Source organism: Neovison vison, chromosome 3 (genome assembly GCF_020171115.1).
Source record: "Neovison vison isolate M4711 chromosome 3, ASM_NN_V1, whole genome shotgun sequence".
Taxonomy (NCBI): Eukaryota; Metazoa; Chordata; class Mammalia; order Carnivora; family Mustelidae; genus Neogale; species Neogale vison.
Genome location: NC_058093.1, coordinates 144,147,521 through 144,170,939, shown reverse-complemented (window position 1 = coordinate 144,170,939; position 23,419 = coordinate 144,147,521). Strand labels below are relative to the sequence as shown.

The 23,419-nt window shown below is 36.6% G+C and overlaps 1 protein-coding gene across 4 annotated transcripts; it reads left to right on the top strand.

Moving 5' to 3' along the window:
- POLI (DNA polymerase iota) lies at window positions 1–23,185 on the top strand. 4 transcript variants are annotated; one of them, XM_044242945.1, is made up of 10 exons: window positions 1–148; window positions 1,516–1,626; window positions 3,536–3,700; window positions 6,820–6,972; window positions 9,211–9,447; window positions 12,100–12,278; window positions 13,434–13,525; window positions 15,255–15,385; window positions 20,058–20,263; window positions 21,849–23,185. In XM_044242945.1, exons 1-10 carry the CDS (start codon window positions 1–3, stop codon window positions 22,662–22,664), a joined length of 2,238 nt encoding a protein of 745 aa, XP_044098880.1. In that variant the 3' UTR covers window positions 22,665–23,185. The 4 variants fall into 4 exon arrangements, with proteins under 4 accessions (XP_044098880.1, XP_044098882.1, XP_044098883.1 ...); XM_044242946.1 differs by lacking the exon at window positions 1–148 and adding an exon at window positions 197–326; XM_044242947.1 differs by lacking the exon at window positions 9,211–9,447.
- The last annotated feature ends 234 nt before the right edge of the window (window positions 23,186–23,419 follow it).

Here is a 23,419-nt window from a genome sequence, read left to right as displayed (position 1 = left end):
ATGGAGCAGCTGGGGGTGGAGCCGGAGGAGGAAACGGGCCGAGACGAGGAAGAGGACGCGGCTCAGGCCATGGAGCGGGCGGAGGCGGGGGAGGCAGGCGGCTCGCCCGGTGCGCCCGCGCCTGAGGAGCCCGGCGGCCTCACTTGGTGTAAATAAGAAGGGCGGGGCGGGCGGAGGCCAGAGGCGGCGGCGGCCGTTGGGGTGCGACGGTCCCCGCCTCGCTTTGGTCCTTTCGTTTTCCCGGCTTGATGGAAAGAGCAGTTCTCCGCTACCTGGTGTTTTACGGCCAAGATCCCGAAAGGATGACTTCGCCTAATAGGACTAGGGTGGGCGTGTCAGTTATGATAGTCGAGGATGCACTTGTGATCCCCCAAACCGCCCGGTGAAGGCCTAAGGGGCGCCGGGAAGGTGTAACGTTGCAGAAGTAGAGAACCTTGTCGCGCCCTTGGCAGAGGCTGGCGCTCAGGCTGGGCTCGGAACCGAAGACGGGGCACATCTGCAGTGGCCGTCTCTCCGTGACCCGCTTCCAGCCTCTGGGCTCTACCTTGTACTGCCCAACGCAGGGCCTGGGGGCAAGGCTCTAATTCCCGGCCTCCCCTTTCCCTTTTAACTTTTAAATTTAGGAATAATGTTAAACTTAAAGGAGTTGCAGAAGTGCCTTTCCCTAATGTTAATGTCTTCTATGACTGTAGTACGTTTGTCAAAACTGAGAAGTGAACATTGGCATAATGCTCTTGACTAAAGTACAAACGTACCAGTTTTTTCCATTAAGGTTTTTGTGCCATATTAGGACCAGAATTCCACATTGCACTTAGCCTGCCTTGTTTTTAACTGGGTAAAAGCTGGAATCTCCTCTCTTATCCCCCATCCCTTCCCCACCCCATGACATGAGCTACTTGTTAAAATTCGAGAAATATTTATTCCTTCTTTTAATTTAGCGAGTATTTATTGGTAGTCTGTTCCATACCAGGCACTCTTCCAGGTATTTGGGATTCTGCACTGAACTAGATAATCCTGCTATCATATGGTCACTAAATATAGTCCATTGGAACCCATAGGTCTGTCTTCTGCCCTTTTGTATTTATGATTCTTTTTTTTTATTATTTAATAGCATGCCACTTAGAATAATTTTTAGTTGGTCGAAATCAGTGTTTAAACTTTTCTTCTCCTTATGATTTATTCTGAATGTTGTTAGAAACTTGCAAGTAATAGGATTACCTCTTCCTTCTATTATTGATCAAGATTTTTTGCCTCAGAGTTATTTCTAGCCTGAGAAAAATGGAGTGCACAAAGAAATAGTAAACAGGACTGAAGATGCTACTGTAGATGGAGTTTCTCTCAAGTCTATAATTTTTAGATGCTTTGCTACATGAACCCAAGATAAAACTTAAAATCATTCTGCATTCTTCTTTCTCAGTTACCATGTTTTAAGGAACTGCCAATTGCTCAGAGATGATAAGCAGCCTGAATATATTTTTCTGTTTTTTGCATATTGTGCTTTGGTTCATGATCAAGTGGTGCCAGAAGGAAGTTCTTCATCCAGAGTCATAGTACATGTGGATCTGGATTGCTTTTACGCACAAGTAGAAATGATTTCAAATCCGGAATTGAAGGGCAAACCTTTAGGTAATTTTGGACATTAATAATAATTTTCATTTTGTATTAGAGTATTATTCATTTATGTTGATTATATTCTGATTGATTAACCATATTAAAGATTTTGGAAGCAATTCCTAAGGTCCTTTATAGACAGTAAACTTTGCTTCACTACAAGGTATAAAACTTGCAAACCTTATTTAATAAATGGTGAATTTTATACAAGTAGTATAGCCAGCTGAACATGTGAACAGAAAGACCATAATGAACTTTTAGTCTTGTTCTCAGTGGTTGAAATTTTATAATCTCTTATCTCAAAAAAAGCCATCACATTCTAACGGACATTTTCATTTATCCTCTCCAGTTTTGAAATTAACTCTTGGATTATGTAACATGACAAAAAAGTTGGATTTTGAAAAGGCCCCTAAATACTTAAGGGATATAGAGTCTAAGTTTTCCATAAAAATGCAAGAATCTTTTTAAATAAAAGGCAAAGAGAAACTTTATGTTAAAGATTTACTTATAATATGTTGGCTTATTTCTATTACATGTGTATCTGAAATGGGAAAAATCATTTAAATTTCCAAAGATTTCTTTTATGCATGTAGTAAGAACTAATCTTTTAGTATAAGCGTAAAGAGCAATTCTGGTTCACCTGCTGCTAACCTCTATGCCTCATTTGGTTTTGATAAATCCCAGTTCAACACAGCCTATTTGATTTACTAAAGAAGAGCAAAGGGAAGACTAGTTTTTGGTATGCCAGTATCAGTCTAGGATCTTTAAACTTTCCCAGGGATGTCAAGGAGTTAGGATTAGAGGATGTAAGTTTTCTCCTAAAGGCATTTGTAATTAGTAGCAGTTTAACACAAGATGCTATGTAGATAATGCTCAATAAAAAAGTATTGTGTAATTAAGACACAGGAATAAATGATTATCTGGAAGTGAGAAATGTGATGTTGAAAGTTTCTGGGAGAAAGCAAAAGTAGTCTTTGAGTTATGCTCAACAAATGTGTGACTATTTAACTTGGGCTGGTGACATAGTGGTGAGTCCATATAATTTAATTCTGTGTTAAAAGACTGGTTTTTTAGTTGAAGAAGTTACCAATCCTATTTTTTTATATAGTTCATTGATAAATCTTTAATTATGACTTTTGATGCAGAGATTCTATTTTGGGGCATAATCTATTACAAATCTTTATGTGAAATAATGTTTCTTTTCCCTGTTTATAATATCAACATTTTAGAAACATATGTCTTACATTGGTGAAATGGACATGACTTTTTTTTTTTCTACTACATGTTTGTATTTTACATATGTTAGATGAACATTACTTTTACAGTGATAAACAAGTGGTCAACTTCTGTAAAGAGAAAATTAATTTCAGTAATCTTAAGCTACCACTAGTAAACTAGAGTTTTTATAATCTGTAGATGATCATAATTTAATCATTATTGATAAGGAGGGGGCCCATTAATGATGGCTCGCTAATATTTTCTGCAAATTACTATGAAGAACAGTTCAATAATTACAACATTTATTGGGGGGAGATCTTTAATGATTATAGGTTAGCAATTGTAACAGAACGTTGCTTTATATTCATTGGAAAGTTTTTCTAGCAGAAACCAGTAATTAATTATACTCTGTTATTTTCATCTGCTTTATTTTTCTGGTAAAACATGGCCTAGACTTTATATAGAAAGTTAATTTAATAGAAATTAATCTGGTTTGTATTGTCTGAAAAAAAGTCCTAGAAGGATTTTATTTGCATTTTTTTTTCCTGAAAACTCCAGAGAGTATACTGATTAATGATAATTTTTGTTAAATTTTACTTCATAGAACCTTGATGAGTGGAGGCTATCCTTTTTAAATGAATAGAGCCTTTTATTCTTAATCAAAATAGATTGCATTACGGTTTAAAGTTATATTTGCTTTTTATAGGCGTTCAGCAGAAATATTTGGTGGTTACCTGCAACTATGAAGCTAGGAAACTTGGAGTTAAGAAACTTATGAATGTCAGAGATGCAAAAGAAAAATGTCCACAGCTGGTATTAGTTAATGGAGAAGACTTGACTCGCTACAGAGAGATGTCATATAAGGTTACAGGTACTTGAGCATTAATTTGTATATAGGATGCTCATTCACTACATGAATCTTTTAATTAGTAAAATGCCATAAATCACTTTCTTTTTGCTAATATCTTTTATTTTGGGTCTTGCCTGCTTTTAAAAACATTTTATGTAAGAGGATGACTTTATATGAGTAATTTTGACCAAAAAATGTACAATTGGAAGACATTTGAAGTCTCTTATGACTGGTATTTATATAAATGTGAGAAAAAATGTAAAACAAAATTTGGAAGCGAGAAAATGGAAAGATATAGAAAAGATACGTGAAAAAAATAAAACATTTTTTATTTTAAGTTTAACAAATTTAAATGAATTGGGAAATATCTGTGCTCTGATGCACTAATAGAGGCACTAATAGTTAGGCTTCTGTAATGTTTGATTAACATAATTAAAAACTAGATTTGTTAAGAACTGTCAGCAGTTTATACACACACTGAATATGATAGTATAGATAAACTCTTCCCTATTAAGGTTTGGGTTTGAATCGAGTTTTAGTAAATTATAGGAAAAATGAAAACACATTTGTACTGGTATATTGCAATTATATATATATAATTTAAAAATGTGTAAGAATCAACTGTTTCGATGGGATAGGGAGGGAGACAAACCATAAGTGACTCTTAATCTCACGAAACAAACTGTGGGTTGCTGGGGGGAGGGGGGTTGGGAGAAGGGGGGTAGGGTTATGGACATTGGGGAGGGTATGTGCTTTTGGGTAAATTGGAAGGGGAGATGAACCATGAGAGACTATGGACTCTGAAAAATAATCTGAGGGGTTTGAAGTGGCGGGGGCGGGGGTTGGTAGGTCGGGGTAGCAGGTGATGGGTATTATAGAGGGCACAGCTTGCATGGAGCACTGGGAGTGGTGAAAAAATAATGAATACTGTTTTCCTGAAAATAAATAAATTGGGAAAAAAAAAAAGAATCAACTGTTTATCTTTTCTGCTGTTGTTTTTGCTTGTTCTTTTATAAATTATAGCAGTTTTCAGATGAAAGTGTTAACTGTAATATCCAAAGCCCTTACAAGTTTATAAGAAAAAGATACTTAAGAAAAATGGATGAGGGTGCCTGGGTGGCTCAGTGGGTTAAGCTGCTGCCTTCAGTTCAGGTCATGATCTCAGGGTCCTGGGATTGACTCTAGGCATTAGGTTCTCTGCTCAGCAGGGGACCTGCTTCCCTCTTTCTCTGCCTGCCTGTCTGCCTACTTGTGATTTCTGTCAAATAAATAAAATCTTAAAAAAAAAAAAAAGAAAAATGGATGAAAGGTATGAATAGGCAGTTGACAAAAAGAATAAACCCAATGTCCACAGTTATGTGGAAAAAGAATACTCAAATTCATTAGTAGCTAAGGAAATTTGAATTAGTGAGGTATTATTTTATGTCCATCATACTTCAAAAATAATGTGAAAGTAGAAACAAAATATTATACATTTACAAAAAGTAATATAGAAACATTTTTTGAAATTAGAGATACTATTTAACCCTGTGATACTACTGCTGGGAATTTATTCAATAGAAATAAAGTCATGAAAACATATGCACAAAAATATTTCTTGTAGCATGGTTCATAATTGGTAAAAATATGGAATAAAAACAAATGCTCATCAGGATGAGAATGGCTAAATTACGACTTCTCTATGATGGAAAATTAAATAGCAATTAAAAAGAATACATTGGTGTTACGCAGTTTGACTCAGAGATATGTATGCCTTGTTGAGTAAAAGGCAAGATGCAAAAACGTGTCATATTGTTCCATATGTGTAGAACAATGGCCCAAACCCTTCCCTTTACACATACATATATGTCTGTATGTAAACAGGAAGGGAAACATGAAAGGATGTATACTAGGTTTTTAACATTAATTAACTTCTGGAGAGAACATGGCAATGGTGAAATGGGAGAAGGGGAAAGAAGGGATAGCCAAGCAAGGATAAGACTCTATTCCGAAAAGATCACTTGTGCATCCATGCAAAATTGGATTTGTCTCAATATTAAGAAGTTAATCTTTTCTTTTTCTTGTTCATTCGTCTTGAAAGAAGTTCATCTTTACACAGAAGAGGTTGTACATACAGTTGTGCCTCCTAGTGATCTTTCATATCTTTCATATAGCTTTTCCTCATTCTTTTTAATGACTGCATAGTACTACATTGTATTTGATTCCATATGCATTTAACCAATCCTTTAGTGATATGAAAACAGTGTGTCCCACTTTATGCCTATTATCCCTACATAATTATTAAAGCACTCCTTTTCATTCAAAACGTGTCTTATGTTGGATGATAAGTTACATGGTTTCCCGACAGTGATGGATTTATTTGGCTGTTACCAATTTTTTGCTCTTCCAAATATATGCTTCAGTAGACATTTTCATGTAGAAATTTTGGCATATTTTTATGAAGATATCCATGAGGTGAGTTCTTAGAGGTTAATTTCTAGGTCAAACTGACTTTTCTTTGTGATTCAGTAATAATTGGAAGTTTTATTAATTTGAAAGAGACTGTGTGCACACACACTAGTTAGGGGAAGGGTAGGGGAAGAGGCAGACTAGACGCCCTGTTGAACGTGGAGTGTGACGCTGGATCCCAGAACCCTGAGGTCATGACCAGAACCCAAGACGCACGCTTAATCCACTGAGCTGCCCAGACGCCCCTTGAAGTTTTACATTTTATTGGTTTTATCTTTTTAAGACTTGTGGAAAATATAGCTAGAGTATGTTATTACTTGTCTCTGCTTTCCTAGGCTGACTGTATTCTTTGGAACCACTGTTTCAAGATCATAATGAACTACAAGTATTGATAGTTAATGTACTACAGGTATAGAAATTGTAGGTGTGGGAGATTGAGCTAAATATACTGGTATAAGCATCTGTCCATGGAATGTCATTTTGGACTTGTTTTGTTGCAAAATATTGCCTTTACTCAAAATGTGGTATAGGAAAAAAATCCAGTTAATGGAGGACTTTATTTAAGATATTGTGGAAGTGTGAATATATGTTAAACCTTTAGCGTATTTGACATATTTTTAAGCATAGAATAGTTAAATCCATTTTAGTTATGACTTTAGTTAACATCTGTGTACCAATATTACTCAATTTAGAGTTGTTGGAAGAATTTAGTCCAATTGTTGAGAGACTCGGATTTGATGAAAATTTTGTGGATCTAACAGAAATGGTTGAGAAGAGACTGCAGCAGCATCAAAGTGATGAACTTTCAGCACTGACTGTGTCGGGTCATGTATATAATAATCAGTGTAAGTGGATTCTAACTCTATTTAGTAACTCAAAATGCTTACATCTTAATGTTTACTGAGTTCAATAAGTTCAATGAGTCAACTATCTTTCTGAAATTGTTATGGCTTTTGTTGGAGGTATAGCCTTCTATCAGTGAACTGTCTCAAATGACTAAAATTAGGTGTTGGTATTCCATATTAAGTAGGGAGAAAGTAAGATTTTGACGACGTGTAGCTCAGTGCTTCATGCACTTTTCATTTCTCTGACACAGTTTATGTGTTACCATTTTTAAGAGCCCTACCTCCTTAAGTCGTCCTTCAGTTACAAGGGTTTCCTTAATGATACACTTTTCATAATAATTTTTGCTTCTCCTGAAACTGTCTTTAAGCAAAATTTTGAGGTAAACTAAATTTGTGTTTTGTTGCCTCTTCTGCTTGTTCCCATCTGTTCCCCCCAGGCATCAAACATTCATGTTGCTGTCCGAGTTCCTGACTTACCCTGTGGAAGCTTTCCAGGCCTACCTGCCATCTTTTGCAAGCTGATATCCAGTCAGTTTGATTATCTTTGCCAACTCTTAGCAAGAAAACAAAATAGTCCATCTCCGGGGCGCCTGGGTGGCTCAGTGGGTTAAAGCCTCTGCTTTTGGCTCAGGTCATGATCCCAGGGTCCTGGGATGGAGCCCCACATTGGGCTCTCTGCTCAGCAGGGAGTCTGCTTTCCTTCCTCTCTCTCTGCCTGCCTCTCTGCCTACTTGTGATCTCTGTCAAATAAATTTTAAAAAAGTTAAAAAAAAAATAGTCCATCTCCTTCACATATTTAAGTATAAATGACTGATGGTATTTCCAGAGATATTTGCCTTTGGAAATAAGCTTCAGTAAGCCCCAGTGAATATCTGTTAGAGTTTAAGATATCTTGTAACTCTGTTGGTGACTTCTGTATCATATCACATGGAAGACATGCTACTCTGCTTTTGTATAAGACTTGCCCTGACCCTCCTGGCCTAGGTCTCAGCATATATGTCCTCTTATCGCCCTTTTTTGAGAGCTGGTCATTGGTCTCCAGTCTAGCTCTCTGCCATCCTGATACTAAAGAAGAAAACGGGTAGAGCTACAGTTCTCTTCTAGAAGAGGACAGGAAGCTTTTCATGTGTCTTCTGAACCTGCTCTTTTGTCACTTATAAGGACTGAATAGAAGAAGTTTCTAAGTATGTTTCTTTATAATTTTCAAAGCAAATTCAGCATTTGTTAGAACATATTACAGAGAGCTAGGTTTTTTATTCTAAAAAGAAAATGTCTGATTCTTCATGAATCCTTCCTCACAAGATTCTGTTAAAATTTTTTTTCATGGGTGCCTGGGTGGCTCAGTGGGTTGGGCTTCTGCCTTTGGCTCAGGTCATGATCTTAGGGTCCTGGGATTGAGCCCCTTCTCCGGCTCTCTGCTAAGTGGGGAGCCTGCTTCCCCCCACCTCTCTCTGACTGCCTCTCTGCCTCCTTGGGATTTCTCTCTCTGTCAAATAAATAAATAAAAACTTAAAAAAAAATTTTTTTTTCAAACCCAGAGAAATTTGATTGAGTAGTACAGTGAGAACACTTTTTATTCCCTTCCTTGTAGATACACCCATTGTTTTTTCCTACATTTACTTTATCTTGCTCCCTCTTTATTGATTGATTGGTTGATTGATCAGCCATTTAAAAGTAAATTGCATGACACTTCATCTGTAAATACTCCTGAGGATAAGGACAGTCTCCTATAATTCTAACACCATTTTCACTCCTAAGAAAATTTGTTTCTGTATATTTTCCCTACACTTTTCATAAAAGATGCCTTAAACTATGTACAGATTTGAAATTGTTTTCAGTAGCACAATCAGCTAGTATGTATAAATTTAGACTCAAATCTTTAAAGCTGTAATGTTAGCTCTGTTATTAGTGTAATACTTCTACTTTTATGCTTGCTTACAGTTAAACATGAGTAGAAGTTTTACTAATATCAGTAGGAAATTTTTTTATGAGATCAGTTTTCATAATCTGTTAGTCATTAAGCACTCCCAAGATGCAGTCACTATCACAGGCACTTGGAATTCACTTGTGGAAGTTCTTTACTTTACAGGATTCTCACAAAGAATGAGGGAGATGAGTTAAGTGGGTGACAGTATGGTGGTGGGGTTGGGGGGGATGGTTGGGTTTTCTTAAACTCATTTGTAAAAAAGAAAATTAAATTTTTTTGGTGACTTCTAATGGTATTGGCTGTTCTTATAGGTATAAACCTGCATGACATCATGCACATCAGACTGCTTATTGGATCTCAGATTGCAGCAGAGATGCGGGAAGCCATGTATAACCAACTGGGTCTCACTGGCTGTGCTGGCGTGGCTTCTAATAAGTTACTAGCAAAATTAGTTTCTGGTGTTTTTAAACCAAATCAGCAAACAGTGTTATTACCTCAGAGTTCTCAAGTTCTTATTCAGAGTTTGAGCCATGTAAAGGAAATGCCTGGTAAGACATTTATATTGAAAAATACACAGGGTCGCCTGGGTGGCTCAGTGGGTTAAGCCTCTGCCTTCGGCTCAGGTCAGGATCTCAGGGTCCTGGGATCGAGCCCCGCATCAGGCTCTCTGCTCGGTGGGAAGCCTGCTTTCTCCTCTCTCTCTCTGTCTGTCCTTCTGCCTACTTGTGATCCTTCTCTCTCTGTCAAATAAAAAAAAAAATTAAAAAAAATACACATTACTTTTCTTGCATTTCTTTAATTTTAAAAATTAGAGATACAAGTTATTAATTCTTAGAGTCTGCAGTCAAATGCTCTACCCCTGAGCTATACCCCCTAATTCTTAGAGTCTGAATACTTAGCTCTTGGAGAAAACTCCAAACCCTGATGCGTTCTCTAGAGGGAATCTGGATTAGGAAATCTATGAAAGTACTTTTCTTTCTTTTTTTTATATATAGTTTTTTATTTTTTATTAACATATAATGTATTATTAGCCCCAGGGGTACAGGTCTGTGAATCGCCAGGTTTACACTTCACAGCACTCACCATAGCACATACCCTCCCCAGTGTCCATCACCCAGCCACCCTCTCCCTACCCCTCTCCCCCCAGCAACCCTCAGTTTGTTTTGTGAGATCAAGCATATCTTATGGTTTGTCTCCCTCCCAATCCCATCTTGTTTCATTTTTTCCCTCCCTACCCCCCAAACCCCCATGTTGCTTCTCAAATTCCTCATATCAGGGAGATCATATGATAATTGTCTTTCTCTGATTGACTTATTTGCTTGGTATAATACCCTCTAGTTCCATCCACATCATGAAAGTACTTTTCTAGTTTCACTTACTTTCTGTATAGTTTGAATATGATCATGAAAGTTATAACCTGGAATCACGTTCTTTTATTTCCAGTCCCTGCTTCATATTCTTACACCGCACACTGCATCCACAGATGGGCATTGGCCTTTTTACTAACTCTACTTTGGGATTATATAGAAAATATTAGAGCTACGAGGGACCTTCCAAAGCAGTTAGGCCAAGTTCTTATTTTAAAGATGAGGAAAAAAGTTTTCTTGAGGGGAGTAGTGACTAATTCAGGTCATGGGACAAATTTTTGTCTTTGAAGATCAAATATGGTTTTATAAACTATTAATAAGGGATATGTTAAGCTTCATTTCTATGGCATTGCTGGGGAGTAAGATATTAGAATTCTGTAGAAGTGAATTTCTAAGTCAGCTGAACCTTTAGATGTCATAACTTTTTATTTTTTAAGATTTTATTTATTTATTTGACAGATCACAAGTAGGCAGTGAGAGAGAGGGAGGGAAGCAGGCTCCTCGCTGAGCAGAAAGCCCGATGCGGGACTCGATCCCAGGACCCTGAGATCATGACCTGAGCTGAAGGCAGCAGCTTAACCCACTGAGCCACCCAGGCACCCATAACTTATTTTTAACCCATGTTTGTGTGATTACAAAATGTTTTGTACACTGCCTTGCCTTCATTAATACAGTATAAGTATAGACTGGATGACTCTGAGTCTCTGTTCTGAAGACAGTCACTGTCAGGTTGTAATAAATTGAGGACTGTCTACTGATCATATAACATTACTACTTGGCTTTACTTTTTGAGCTCTTAACATTTCTTTCTTTCTTTACAGGTTTTCTCTTAGGGCTAGGGTTATGGCACCTCTCTTTTATTTCCGCTATGAAAATAACTGACACACTACTTTAATAATTGCCCTCCTTTTGGGGTGGCTCAGTTAAGCCTCCGGCCCTTGATTTTCAGCTCAGGTCATGATCTTAGGGTCATGAGATCGAGCCCCGCATGGGCCTCCGTGCTCAGCATGGAGTCTTCTTGAGATTCTCATCCTCTCTCCTTCTGCCTTTCCTGCTTGTGTTCTTTTTCTCTCTCTCAAATAAATAAATAAATAAATAAATCTTAAAAAAAAAATTTCTCCTCCACATCCATTGTCTTTGATTTACTTCTTTTACTGTGCAGGGAAATCAAAATACTATAGAATTCTTTTTTTTTTTTTTTTTTTAATGAGAGCAATAAGGGGGTACTAAATTCCCTCAGCATCCCAGGTAAGGCGATAAAGTATAACTAACTGAGTTTTAGCGCAAGAACTTAGTTTTAGCGCAAGAACTTTGGTAGTTTTGCTAATGGGTAGATTTTTTTTCTTTACTTTCTGGCTCTTATATTTGGGATAGTAAATATTGCCAGATAAGACTTGTGGATAAATGTGTGATATTATGTGTAGGAATCAGGTCAGCTGATTAGCACATGCTAATTTTGTTGCTGTAATGACAGTCTCTCTTTGCATGAATCGTAACTATTATTCTTAATTTTGAATACTTCCAAAGTATTATGTAACAGGTGGTTATTCTTAAATACTTCCAAAGTGTTATGTAACAGGTGGTAAACATTTCATTCTATCAAGACAGCATTTATTGGTTGTCTCCATATTCATTATGTTGTACTAGGTTTGTGAGGTTTTCGAAGTGGTTCATTTAAGAGGCCCTGAGCAGAAGGAGGACAGCCTAATTTTCAGTAAAATTTAATCCTAGCAAAATATTCATTATGGAATTTAAAGATGTGTTTGGTATATACTGTAGTAGCTTTATTTTAAGGAGAAAAACTACTGTAATACCATATTTCTTTTTGTCTAGGTATTGGCTATAAAACTGCCAAACGTCTTGAAGCGCTGGGTATCAGTAGTGTGCATGATCTTCAAACCTTTTCACCCAAAATACTAGAAAAGGAGTTAGGAATTTCAGTTGCTCAGCGTATCCAGAAGCTCAGTTTTGGAGAGGATACTTCTCCTGTGACGCCCTCAGGACCTCCTCAGGTAGAAGATAATGATACTTATTTTAACTGAATATTGTTTGTCACACTTGAGATAAAGATTTCTGGTTTTAGTACTATGTTCTTACTATTCTAATTTGCTTACTGGGTTAGTATATGATCTCTTTCCTATGAGAAGGTTAATTTATTAAGTTAGTAAAATTTTTTTAAGTAGGCTCCCTGCTGGAGCTTGAACTCATGACCCTGAAACCAAGACCTGAGCTGAAGTCAAGAGTTGGATGCTTAACTGACTGAGCCACCCAGCCGCCCCTAGATTAGTAAATATTTTTAAATTTAATCTAAGAATTAGTATTTCTGTCTCAAGTTGGCTACCTTGATTAAATATCACTTAATTTTAACAACCTGTATTACATACATTTGGCAAAATATTTTCATTTTTAACAAATCTTATTTTCTGATTAGTCTAATGATTTAGGAAATGGAGACAGTATAATCACCTGGTTAACACTGATTAATTTTTTTTCCTATGTCAAAGGCACTTTACTAAGTGTTTTATGTACCTTAGTCCATTTAATATTCATAACAAAGCTTCAAGGTAGATAGTATTATTATTTGTTCATACCCTTTTTCCTCTCTCCCTTTCTTTTTTTAAAGATGAGGATACTGTTCTTAACCTTAAAAAGGTTAAGTAACTTGTCCAAGGTTAAACTCAATCTTAAGTGCTAGAGGTTAAGATCCTCACTGTAATTGTAGAATAAAGCTTGGAGTTGGTGAATAAAGCTTTATAATTTTCTTGACTTTCTAGTACAGTAACTAGGAGATAAAAAGAGTTATTATAAAAGTGAACTAAATGACTCAAATTAAGCATGAGAGGGAAGTTAGTAAAGAATGTACTGAATATATATGTTAGTAAAAATAAGTAATAATAATAAAAAAAAGAGGAGCGCCTGGGTGGCACAGTGCCTTCAACTCAGGTCATGATCCCAGGGCCCCAGGATGGAGCCCCATGTTGGGCTCCCTGCTCACTGGGAAGTCTGCTTCTCCCAATGCCCCTCCCTGCTCATGCTTGCTCTCTCAAATAAATAAATAAAATCTTAAAAAAAAAAAAAAAGAATGTCCTGAATATTTGGCATGCATCCACATAAATGGATATTTTTATTTAGGTTTACAATAATCCCTATTTGTGCTTCTCTGGTAGTCCTTTAGTGAAGAAGATTCATTTAAAAAATGTTCATCTGAAGTCGAAGCTAAAAATAAGATTGAAGAACTACTTGCCAGTCTTTTGAACAGGTGATTTTCCATTTTGCCATATCATTCTATATATTCTGTATAAAGTATATGGAAAATACAGTTGATATTCTGTCTTGGAACTTATACATAAACTGGAGACTGAACAGTGTAAAGAGAGATCATTTATCTTTGAATTTCTCTACATTATAAACTATTGCAAAGATAGTAACAGGCGCCCTTAACTAAATTTAATTCATTTGTTTCCGTTAGTCTTGATTTTAGTAACACTGTGGTTATACTGTGGCTCTTAAGGTGTCTGTAGTTACTTAAGAGGGTTTTATGGGTCCCTAGCATCTCGACACCTATAAGAGCACCAGTGACGGAGAAAGCAGAACAACCCTCATTATCTCCTTTGCCTCAGACTATGTGAAAGAAAATGGACTCAGACAAAGAATAGCTCAGTGGGGCTCTGTGTGAGCAGTCAGAGTGTGGTGGGTGCAGGGCACTGGTCTGTAAATTCGCGGGGATTATGAGTGTATGAATAGCACAGCATAAACGAAACAAGATGTTTAGTTTTCTGATGCTCCTTTACTATCATATATCTATTTCTCAGCGTTCCTAGAAGAATATTATCTCTTTTCCTCCCATCTCTTTGATTTCTCAAAGTGTCCGAGGTCTAGCAGTTTTGAGTAGCTATGCTTCTGTAAATGAGGGTAGGATAGCTAACTATGCCTGAGAAAAAGATTTCTAGATGACTCTAAATCTCAGTAAACTGGTGAGGTAAAATTTCCTACAGCTTCGGTCTCCCATGCTATGTGGTTCTCATGCCTTGAGTTGAGCTGTGCAGCTCACCGTTTGCTGCATGCAGCTGGGGCTGCTGAATGACCTAGCCCCAGTGATACAAGGCAGGCCGGGCCTGTGAGTCTGCTTCTGAAACTGGGTCATCTGCTCTGCTTCAGCTAAATGTGAGACTACTGTGAAATGCCTGGCCATTGGAAAGAGTTCTGCATGTAGAGAAACCACAACAATTTTATAGGCTCTCATATTTGAAGCATCAACTCAGAGATGAGGCTAGGTGCTCTAAACCTGTAAATTACCAACTATGAACCATTTATCCTTACCTCTGCTTTCTACTCCCTTTCTACACCATGGCCCCTGATTACGGTGACTGAGGTGTAATACCATCGAAGTTACTGGCAAAAAAATAATTGTGTTTGGGGCGCCTGGGTGGCTCAGTGGGTTAAAGCCTCTGCCTTCAGCTCAGGTCATGATCCCGGGATCCTGGGATCGAGCCCCGCATCGGGCTCTCTGCACCTCAGGGAGCCTGCTTCCTCCCCTCTCTCTCTGCCTGCCTCTCTGCCTACTTGTGATTTCTCTTTCTCTGTCAAATAAATAAAATCTTAAAAAAAAAAATTGTGTTTGTGTGAATGTATTTGCCCTCTAGTTTAAGTTTCTTGATTTCCTGCTGATTTTAATAAGTTGTTTTTAGTTTTGTGTGATTTTGGATTATAAAATGGTTTGTTTCAGTTGTATCTTATTTCTCTTCTTTTCCTGATTGCACTCAATTCTGAATGAGTCCTGAGAGCTTTACACTTACGATTTTATAGCTTTGGTGCATAGATGTGGTGAAATTTGTTAGGGCTATTCAGAAACTTTTATTGCTTACTGCCTGGGTATCAACCATATTTATAATTCTTTCAATTACTAAATATGATACCTCTAGAGATTAAAAAAAATCTTTAGGTAATACTTTTCTAATTCCTTGTTTCTGCTTGCTCCTTCCTTTTAGAGTATGCCAAGATGGAAGAAAGCCACATACAATCAGATTAACAATCCGTCGGTATTCATCTGAGAATCACTGTAGCCGTGAGAGTCGTCAGTGCCCTATTCCATCGCATGTAATTCAGAAGTTAGGGACAGGTATGGGCTAATTTTCTAATAATTTAATTGCAGGTTGAGCTCCTAAAAAAACAAGCTGTGTATTGGAATTATGATCCAAAGATGGAGAGTCTTCATAGGGAGTTAGGAACTATTAAATACCTTTGTTCTATCAGGGATTTTTAAAAAAAATTTTTTTTAAGATTTTATTTATTTACCTGACAGACAGAGATTACAAGTAGGCAGAGAGGCAGGCAGAGAGAGAGGAGGAAGCAGGCTCCCTGCTGACCAGAGAGCCCAATGTGGGGTTCGATCCCAGGACTCTGAGATCATGACCTGAGCCAAAGGCAGAGGCTTTAACCCACTGAGCCACCCAGGCGCCCCAGTATCAGGAATTTTTACAGGAAAACTTCTGTTGTTTTTAAATAGATAATAAAAATAAAAATGCAGTTAACAGGGTTTCCCAAGTTCAGAGAAGATAAAATTACGATAATGTGTTATATGGCACAGGATAACTTCTTTATGGACACTTAAGTTGTTTCCATTTTTTGCCTCTTACGAAAAACGGTGCTATGAGTATTTGCATGCAAGTCATTGGGCAGATATACGTTTTTGTTTTTCTTGAATAGATTACCAAGAGTGGAATTGCTGGGTTATATGGTAAGTTTAACTTTAAGAAAATTGCAATACTTTTTCCCAAAGTGGGTATAAATTTCCATTCTTACCAAGAATGTATGAGGGTTCCAGGCTTTCACATTCTCCCTCACACTTAGTATTGTCAGTTTACTTTATTATAGTCATTCTTGTGGCCTTGTAGTCGTATTGCATTGTAGTGGTATTTCATTTTTCTCTTTTATGGATAATGCTTTTGGTGCCCTATCTAAAAATTATTTGCCTAACCCAGAGGTTACAGATATTTCCTCCTGTGTTTTCTTTTGGAAATTTGTAGTTTTAAGCTTTACACTTAGATCTACTTTGAGTAATTTTTGAGTGTGGTGTAATATAAGAGGCTTGTTCATTCTTTTGTATGTGGATATCCAGTTGTTTGAACAGAATTTGTTAAACATATTATTCTTTCGTGAATTGTCGTGGCACCTTTGTCAAAAACTAATTGACTCTAAAGAAGTTTATTTCTTGATTTTCTTATTTCATTGATTTATGTGGTTATCGTTTTACCAGTTCCACCCTAATACTTTGTTATTAGTTTTGATATTAAATAGTGTAAATTCTTCAGCTTTGTTCTATTTTGAAATTGTTTTGGCTGTTCAGGGTCCTGGGCTTTTGTGGAAAGATTTTTGAAATGGGAAATTGATTTTTTTTTTAAATTTATTGTAAGTTTATTCAGACTTTCTATTTATTTTGAGTCAGTTTTGGTAACTTTTATCTTCTAGGAATGTATCCATTTCATTCAAGTTGTCTAGTTTGTTGGCATGAAGTTGTCATTATTCCCGTATTATCTGTCTAATTTTTGTAGGATCTATAGTGATGTCTCCTCTTTCATTCCTGATTTTGCTGTTGCATGTATTCTCCTTTTTTCTTTATCATTCTAGTAGAGGTTTATCTGAGTGAGACCTTACTCAAAGGTTTAATTGATCTTCTTCTAAGATCCAACTTTTGTGACATTGATTTCTCTGTTGTTTTTCTACTTTCTATTTAACTTATTTCTGCCCTGTTTTGCCTTTCTGCTTGTGTTAGTTTAATTTGCCTTCTTCCCTCTGGTTTCTTAAGATGGAAGCTTATATTATTTGTTTTATACTTAGTGATTTTCTGATAATTCAAGTTTAAGTTTTACATTTCCTTTTAGTGCTTTAACTGCATTCTGTAACATTTGTTATATTTCCTTTTCCTTAAGGTCAAAATTGTTTCTAATATCCCTGGTGATTTCTTCTTTGACCCCTAAGCTTATTTAGAAATTTGTTGTTTAATTTCCAAATATTGGTGATTTCCCAAATTTCAATCTGTTGTTGATTTCTGCTTTAATTTCATGTTGATCATAGAACATATTTTGAGTAATTTTGGCCTGTCTAGATTTATTGAAAGTAATTTTATTACCTAGAATATGGTCTATCCTAGAAAATGCATCATTTATGTTTGAAAAGAAAAGTTGAGCATCACTATAAACCATTCTACCTAACTAAAATTTTTGGAAGACTCCACCAGGATAACATTTTTGAGTGGCAATTTGTCTGTGTATAGAATTCTTGACTGTTTCTCTTTCCATAGTTTTAATGTATGATTCTGTTATCTTCAAGTTTCCATTTTTTGGATGGGGGGGTCCATTACTTTTTGACGAGGAGTCAGCTCTTAATAGTTTTATCAATCTTCTTCCAATCAGGAGAGAATAACCACACAAAAATTTGAATAGGGAAAGTTTCACAGAATTATTAAACTGTATTAGGGAAGTGACTATAAAGGTATAAGGAAGACTCTTTAGAGGTATTCAAGGGCTGTGGAAAAGTACCTGAAGAAGGACAAACTTAGAAAAGAGAGTCCCTCTACCGCTTAAGGAGAAGGTATGGTTATAGAACATTTGATGGTGGAGAAATCCTTTGAATTACCTGGCCCAGAGATGATCCATAGTTATTAGACAAAGAGAAAACCATCTTCTGATCTATGGATGAATTGAGGCTGGTTGGTGGGCACACAGAAGGAGTTGGGATGTTGGGAACTTGCTCATTGGTAAGGCAGTGAATCATTTGGAGCATTCAGTGTTTGTGTTAGGAGGATTTTTGTTAATAGCCCTTTAGAATGCAGGCAAGCTGAGGCTGGTGGGTGGTTGTGGTGAAGGCATCTGTAGTCAGCTAGTACAAAGGCAGAAATTATGGTGCCTGCATAGGAAGACCTGGAGGAAACAACCCTCTGAGATAGAGGCAAGTCATTAGGTAGGTGTGCAGAATGAGTGGGGGCATTGCCGTAGTATGTATGGCATTTGAGTTGGTATTGCCATGGTACATAGTCACTAAGCTCAGGCTGGGGTTTGAGGTTGCTGAGGGACTGAGTGTTCCACATGTGTGTGATGGAAAGCACTATTAGGTGTCCCCACACATATGTACTACAAATAAACCATGTAATGGGAGAAAGAAAAATTAAATGACCATACATTGGAAATTAGTGGAACCAGGTTCCTGGAACCAGAAGAGAAAGGTGGTTTCTCTTCCTGGTCTTCCAGTCTTCTCTAATGACAAGGTGTAATGTCATATTCAATGTGAAAAATTTTAGAGTCTAGTGCATTATCACAGAGCAGGTACTGATGGGTGAATTTGGAGCTGAGTAGTACTGCACTATAATGATAGTTATATTGTTTGTATTGTTATTCTCCTTTATGTGATGAGTCATTTGTCTCTTTGTCTTTTTATCAATTTGACCATGATGTGTTTTCTTCTTGTGGGCTTTTTTTTTTTCCCCTTTTCCTTTTCTAACTTCTTTGAACTTAAGCTGCAGAATCTACCTCCCCTGTGATATGTGGCCTCTGATTTCTTTACTTAGCTTTCCTTTCTTTTCTTTTTTAATTTTAATTTTTTATTTTGGCTTCCTAGGTTACCTCTATGTCTGCATAGTTTAGTGGTTAGCCAATAACTGGTCAAAGCTTTTGGTCAGATGCAAGAGTCTGAAAGACTTATGCCTTCTGTAAATGGAAAAGTGCATGGGTTGGAGAGTGCTTTCAAAATTTAGGCCATTTTCAACTCTGCCTTGGCTTTTATTTTCTGTAGCCTTCTTGCATCTTCCATGTATGCTTATTGCCATTTCCGCCAGTGATGTGTAGAGAACTTGGGCCCTTTCTCTGCTCCCCTCCCGGTGCATGCAGTCTCCCAGTCAGCTGGGGTTGTGAGGAGAGCTTATCCAGTCCCTCTGTGGTTCTCTTATTTCTACATCTTCTGGTTAAATTTATGGTTCGTCCACTGATTTTTCACTCACTCCAGCCACAATTGCAACCTCAGGCTAGAGAGAGCTGTGCGATTTCTCCTGTTGTTTCCTAAAGTTTATTCACTTTACTGGAAATACTGCTGGGAATGGGCTTTTGCCCTCTGCCTCAAATCAAATCTGTCCTTTCTGACAGCAAAGCTACTGGCCCTCATAGCCAGCCTCACCGTGGCAGGACTACTGCTAGAGGAAGATACAAACAACCCCAGCCAGTAAGGCTGCAGTTTCCTCCTTTCTTATCTAAGTTCTACTAGCTTTTATTTATTTTATTTTATTTTTAGATTTTTATTTATTTATTTGTCAGGGGGGTGGAGACAGCACAAGCAGGGGGAGCAGCAGGCTGAAGGAGAAACAGGCTCCCCACTGAGCAAGGAGCCCGAGGTAGGACTCACTCTCAGGTCTCTGGGATCATGCCCTGAGCAGAAGGCAGACAGTTACCCAACTGAGCCACCCAGGACCCCTCTACTAGCTTTCATAAATCGGTGCTTCTCAGTTTATTTGCTTTTGGCCCACTTTCAGATCCTCAGTTTTGTCCAGTTTTATTATAGTTTTATGGGGAAAGCTTACTCCCATAACCAGAAGTCCCATATTTCAAATCATTTGAAAACTTGAACTCATTTGGCATTTAGTATTAGTGTTGAGATAATCCCAGGGTGGTATATAATGTCGGGCTGTCCCAGTGATATCCGTTTAGGATTTTTACTTCTTAATCTAAGCAATATGAATTAGATTAAGATTTTAATATAAATTATGATATAATGTGCTTATAGTCTTCTCAAACATTTTTGTTTAGGAAATTGCGATGTGATGACCCCAATGGTTGATATACTTATGAAACTTTTTCGAAATATGGTGAATGTGAAGATGCCATTTCATCTCACCCTTCTAAGTGTGTGCCTCTGCAACCTTAAAGTATTAAATACTGCTAAGAAAGGGACTATTGATTATTATTTAACACCATCGTTATCAACAACTTCACGGTCTGGCAAGCGCAGTTTTGTAAGTACACTCTTGTTGAATTTGTGTGGTTAAATTACAAATCTAAGTTTGTGTTCCATTGATACAATTTAGAGATTCTTTTGGATGATATTATTTGAATGCCTTCCTTGTGTATAGGACCTCTCATATTATGGTTGCTAGCCATAAGTGTACTGTACTGTGATCTGAAAAGAAAACAAAAGAATCACTGGATAAAAGAGAAAACTCTTATGGAGGTTCCTTGTTTTGGAAGTGTTAAAACGTGTTTTAGCAACAAGAATATGATTAGCTAATAAGTATGAAAATATTTCTAGATACCGGAAATAAAATCTTTGTCTACTAATTTATATGTAAGCTACCAGCATTCCCCCAATGTTTTTGTTAAAGTATTTAACTTTTCTTGGCTTTGAAATTACACTGAATTTTGATAGCAAGATTGATGTTATATGACTACTCATTCTACAATTGTAGAAATTAAGAGTGTGGCAGTAGAGAAACAGAGGCCAGTCATATTTTCCAGTGACTAAAATAAAACCTTATATACATGGCCATTTAGCAAATGTCTAGTAAATATGGGATGCTTTAAAAAATAATCATATTTTACAAAATTGTGCTTGCCTACAATTAACTCTTAAGTATTTTTATTATTTTCTTTGTTTTAATGTCTGATCAGTATAATTTCAGTAGTATTTTCATTTACATTTCAGTTTAAAATGAGAACAGAATACTGTTACAGATGTAGTGAATCAGCACCCTCTTCAAAGTACTTTTTCCTGTGGCCCTTTTTATTCCCTTTATTAACTGAAATTTAAAAAGGAATTTACTTTTTGCCTCTAATTTTTGCCTTAATTTATAGTGGTATTAGTGAGGTAAACATAAGCAAAAGGTACCTTGTATAGGTCTGGCATACAGTAAATATAGTGTCCCAAATCTCTTTTCCTTTTACTTTTTTTTCAGTTACTGTTGTATTGATGTTTCCTGAGTTATATTTGATTGTGTATACATTTTCCTGGTGCTTAAAACCAGAGGGAAATTTTAAGTGAAAAATTTATGTAGAAAAATTATGAAAATTAGAACTGAAAGTACCTTTAAATTTTTATTTTATGTAAATATAAACAGTGTTATAGCTTCATATTGATGTTGGATTTTACCATAGAAATATTTTTTTTGGTCTGTTAATTGTTACACTTCAGAATAGGGATTTTGAGAAAACCAGCCCTTGATGACCTATGCATATAGATTTTTTAGATACTCATAGGCGAATCATTTACTTTTCTAGGCTACGGTTCCTTTATTTACAGAATTGTGAATTTGAAAACACCGTTGTTAAGGTGCTTTCCAAGTTTCCAAACAAATAACTATCTTCTGGCTCAGTGCTATCTAGGAAGGAAACCTCTCCCTAGAATAGTGAATAAAGATGCACACAATAGTGTGACTAATTTTGCTGGATTTATTATCTCTAGTAGTTTGGAACTGGCCAAAAGGAATGAAATTACTGACTAGATTAGAAACATGTTAGTCAGAAAATGGCTATAGTACTCTTCAGTGGCATGAATATTTCAAAGATATCAGATATCTTAATTACTCTGTTATTCTTGTGTTCTAGAAAATGAAAGATAGTCATATGGAGGATTTTTCCAAAGACAAAGAAACAAATTGGAATTTTCTACCATCAGGAAGAATTGAAAGTACAAGAACTGGGGAGGCTCCACTAGATCCTAATTTTTCCAAAGAAAAAGACAGTGATGAATCCCCATTCTGCTCTCTTCCCGAAGGTATTGACCAAGAAGTCTTTAAACAGCTTCCAGTAGATATTCAAGAAGAAATCCTTTCTGGAAAATCTGGAGAAAAAGTTCAAGGCAAAGGAAGCTTAAGTTGTCCATTACATGCCTCTAGAGGAGTATTATCTTTCTTTTCTACCAAACAAATGCAAGGTAGTCCCTTAAATCCTACAGATCATTTATCCAGTAGTAAACAGATATCTGTATCTCCCTGTGAACCAGGAACATCAGGTTTAAATAGCAGTAGTTCCTCTTCTCCATGTAGCCAAAAGGATTATTCACATTACATAGACAGTAGATTAAAAGATGAACGAATGAGTCAAGGACCTAAAGAATCTCAAGGATTTCACTTTTCAAATACAAACCCTACTGTATCTATTTTCCATTCATTTCCAAATTTGCAGAGTGAGCAACTATTCTTCAAAAACCGCACTACAGATAGCCATAAGGAATCAGTAGTGACAGTCTCTCATCATGAAAGACTTACAGAAAATAAAGAGCAAGATTCTAGTGATGAGAAAATTACCTTTCCTTCTGACATTGATCCTGAAGTTTTCTACGAACTACCAGAAGAGGTACAAAAAGAGCTGTTAGCAGATTGGAAGAGAGCAGCATCAGATTTCCCCATTGTACATAAATAAGCATGTTCAGAAAAAAGGTCTAGAAAGCAAAGGAAAGGCCATTGTTCTCAGATTTAGCAGTTTATTAAGCTCCTCTAAATTAAACACTAATAGATATTCAGTAATGTAGAATCCAATATATAATGTTCTAGATAAAAGCAAGTGTCGTTATGGGAAGTAAATTCTGGCACAAAGCATAAAAATACTCATAACAAGAAATAATGTAAAATTATCCTCTTATTTCTAAAGTTATTTTATATTGCTTTTCAATAAAAAGAATATCATGGTTACTACATTTCCCATAAATGGGGTAGAGGGGAAGATACATACACCTGTGTGTAGAAACAAATAGACTAGCCAAATCATTGCTATGACATAGCAAAGAATCGTTTTTTTCTGTGAAATATGGAATGTCTCAAGAAATTCAGCCCATTAGGAAACTTCCAAATAAGAAATTCTGCTGCCAACTACTAAAAACACAGATCTCTTTGAAGTACTCTGTACCATTTAATACGTTTTTAAAAATATACCAAAGCAGTGTATGTCCTATTAATGCTTTTGAGTACACCAGAGCCTACTGCAGTGCCTAGTACATGGAAAGCACTCCATAATTATTGAATGAATGGTGTGGCAGGGGCCAGGTGGGAGGTTGGGCAGGAGAGTGTACATGTTGTAGAGAACTAGAAGGAACTCTCCATCCAGATAGATTAAGGGAAGGATGGACACTAGAAAGGCAACGTGATAGGTTTTTAAGAAGGCTGGGTGATTGGGTGCCC

Excerpts from the sequence above, each read along its gene's own strand:
- POLI (XM_044242945.1), top strand. The coding sequence starts at position 1 with ATGGAGCAGCTGGGGGTGGAGCCGGAGGAGGAAACGGGCCGAGACGAG. Across the intron at positions 6,973-9,210 it reads TCATGTATATAATAATCAGT|GTATAAACCTGCATGACATC; the intron begins GTAAGTGGATTC and ends CTGTTCTTATAG. Across the intron at positions 12,279-13,433 it reads CGCCCTCAGGACCTCCTCAG|TCCTTTAGTGAAGAAGATTC; the intron begins GTAGAAGATAAT and ends CTTCTCTGGTAG.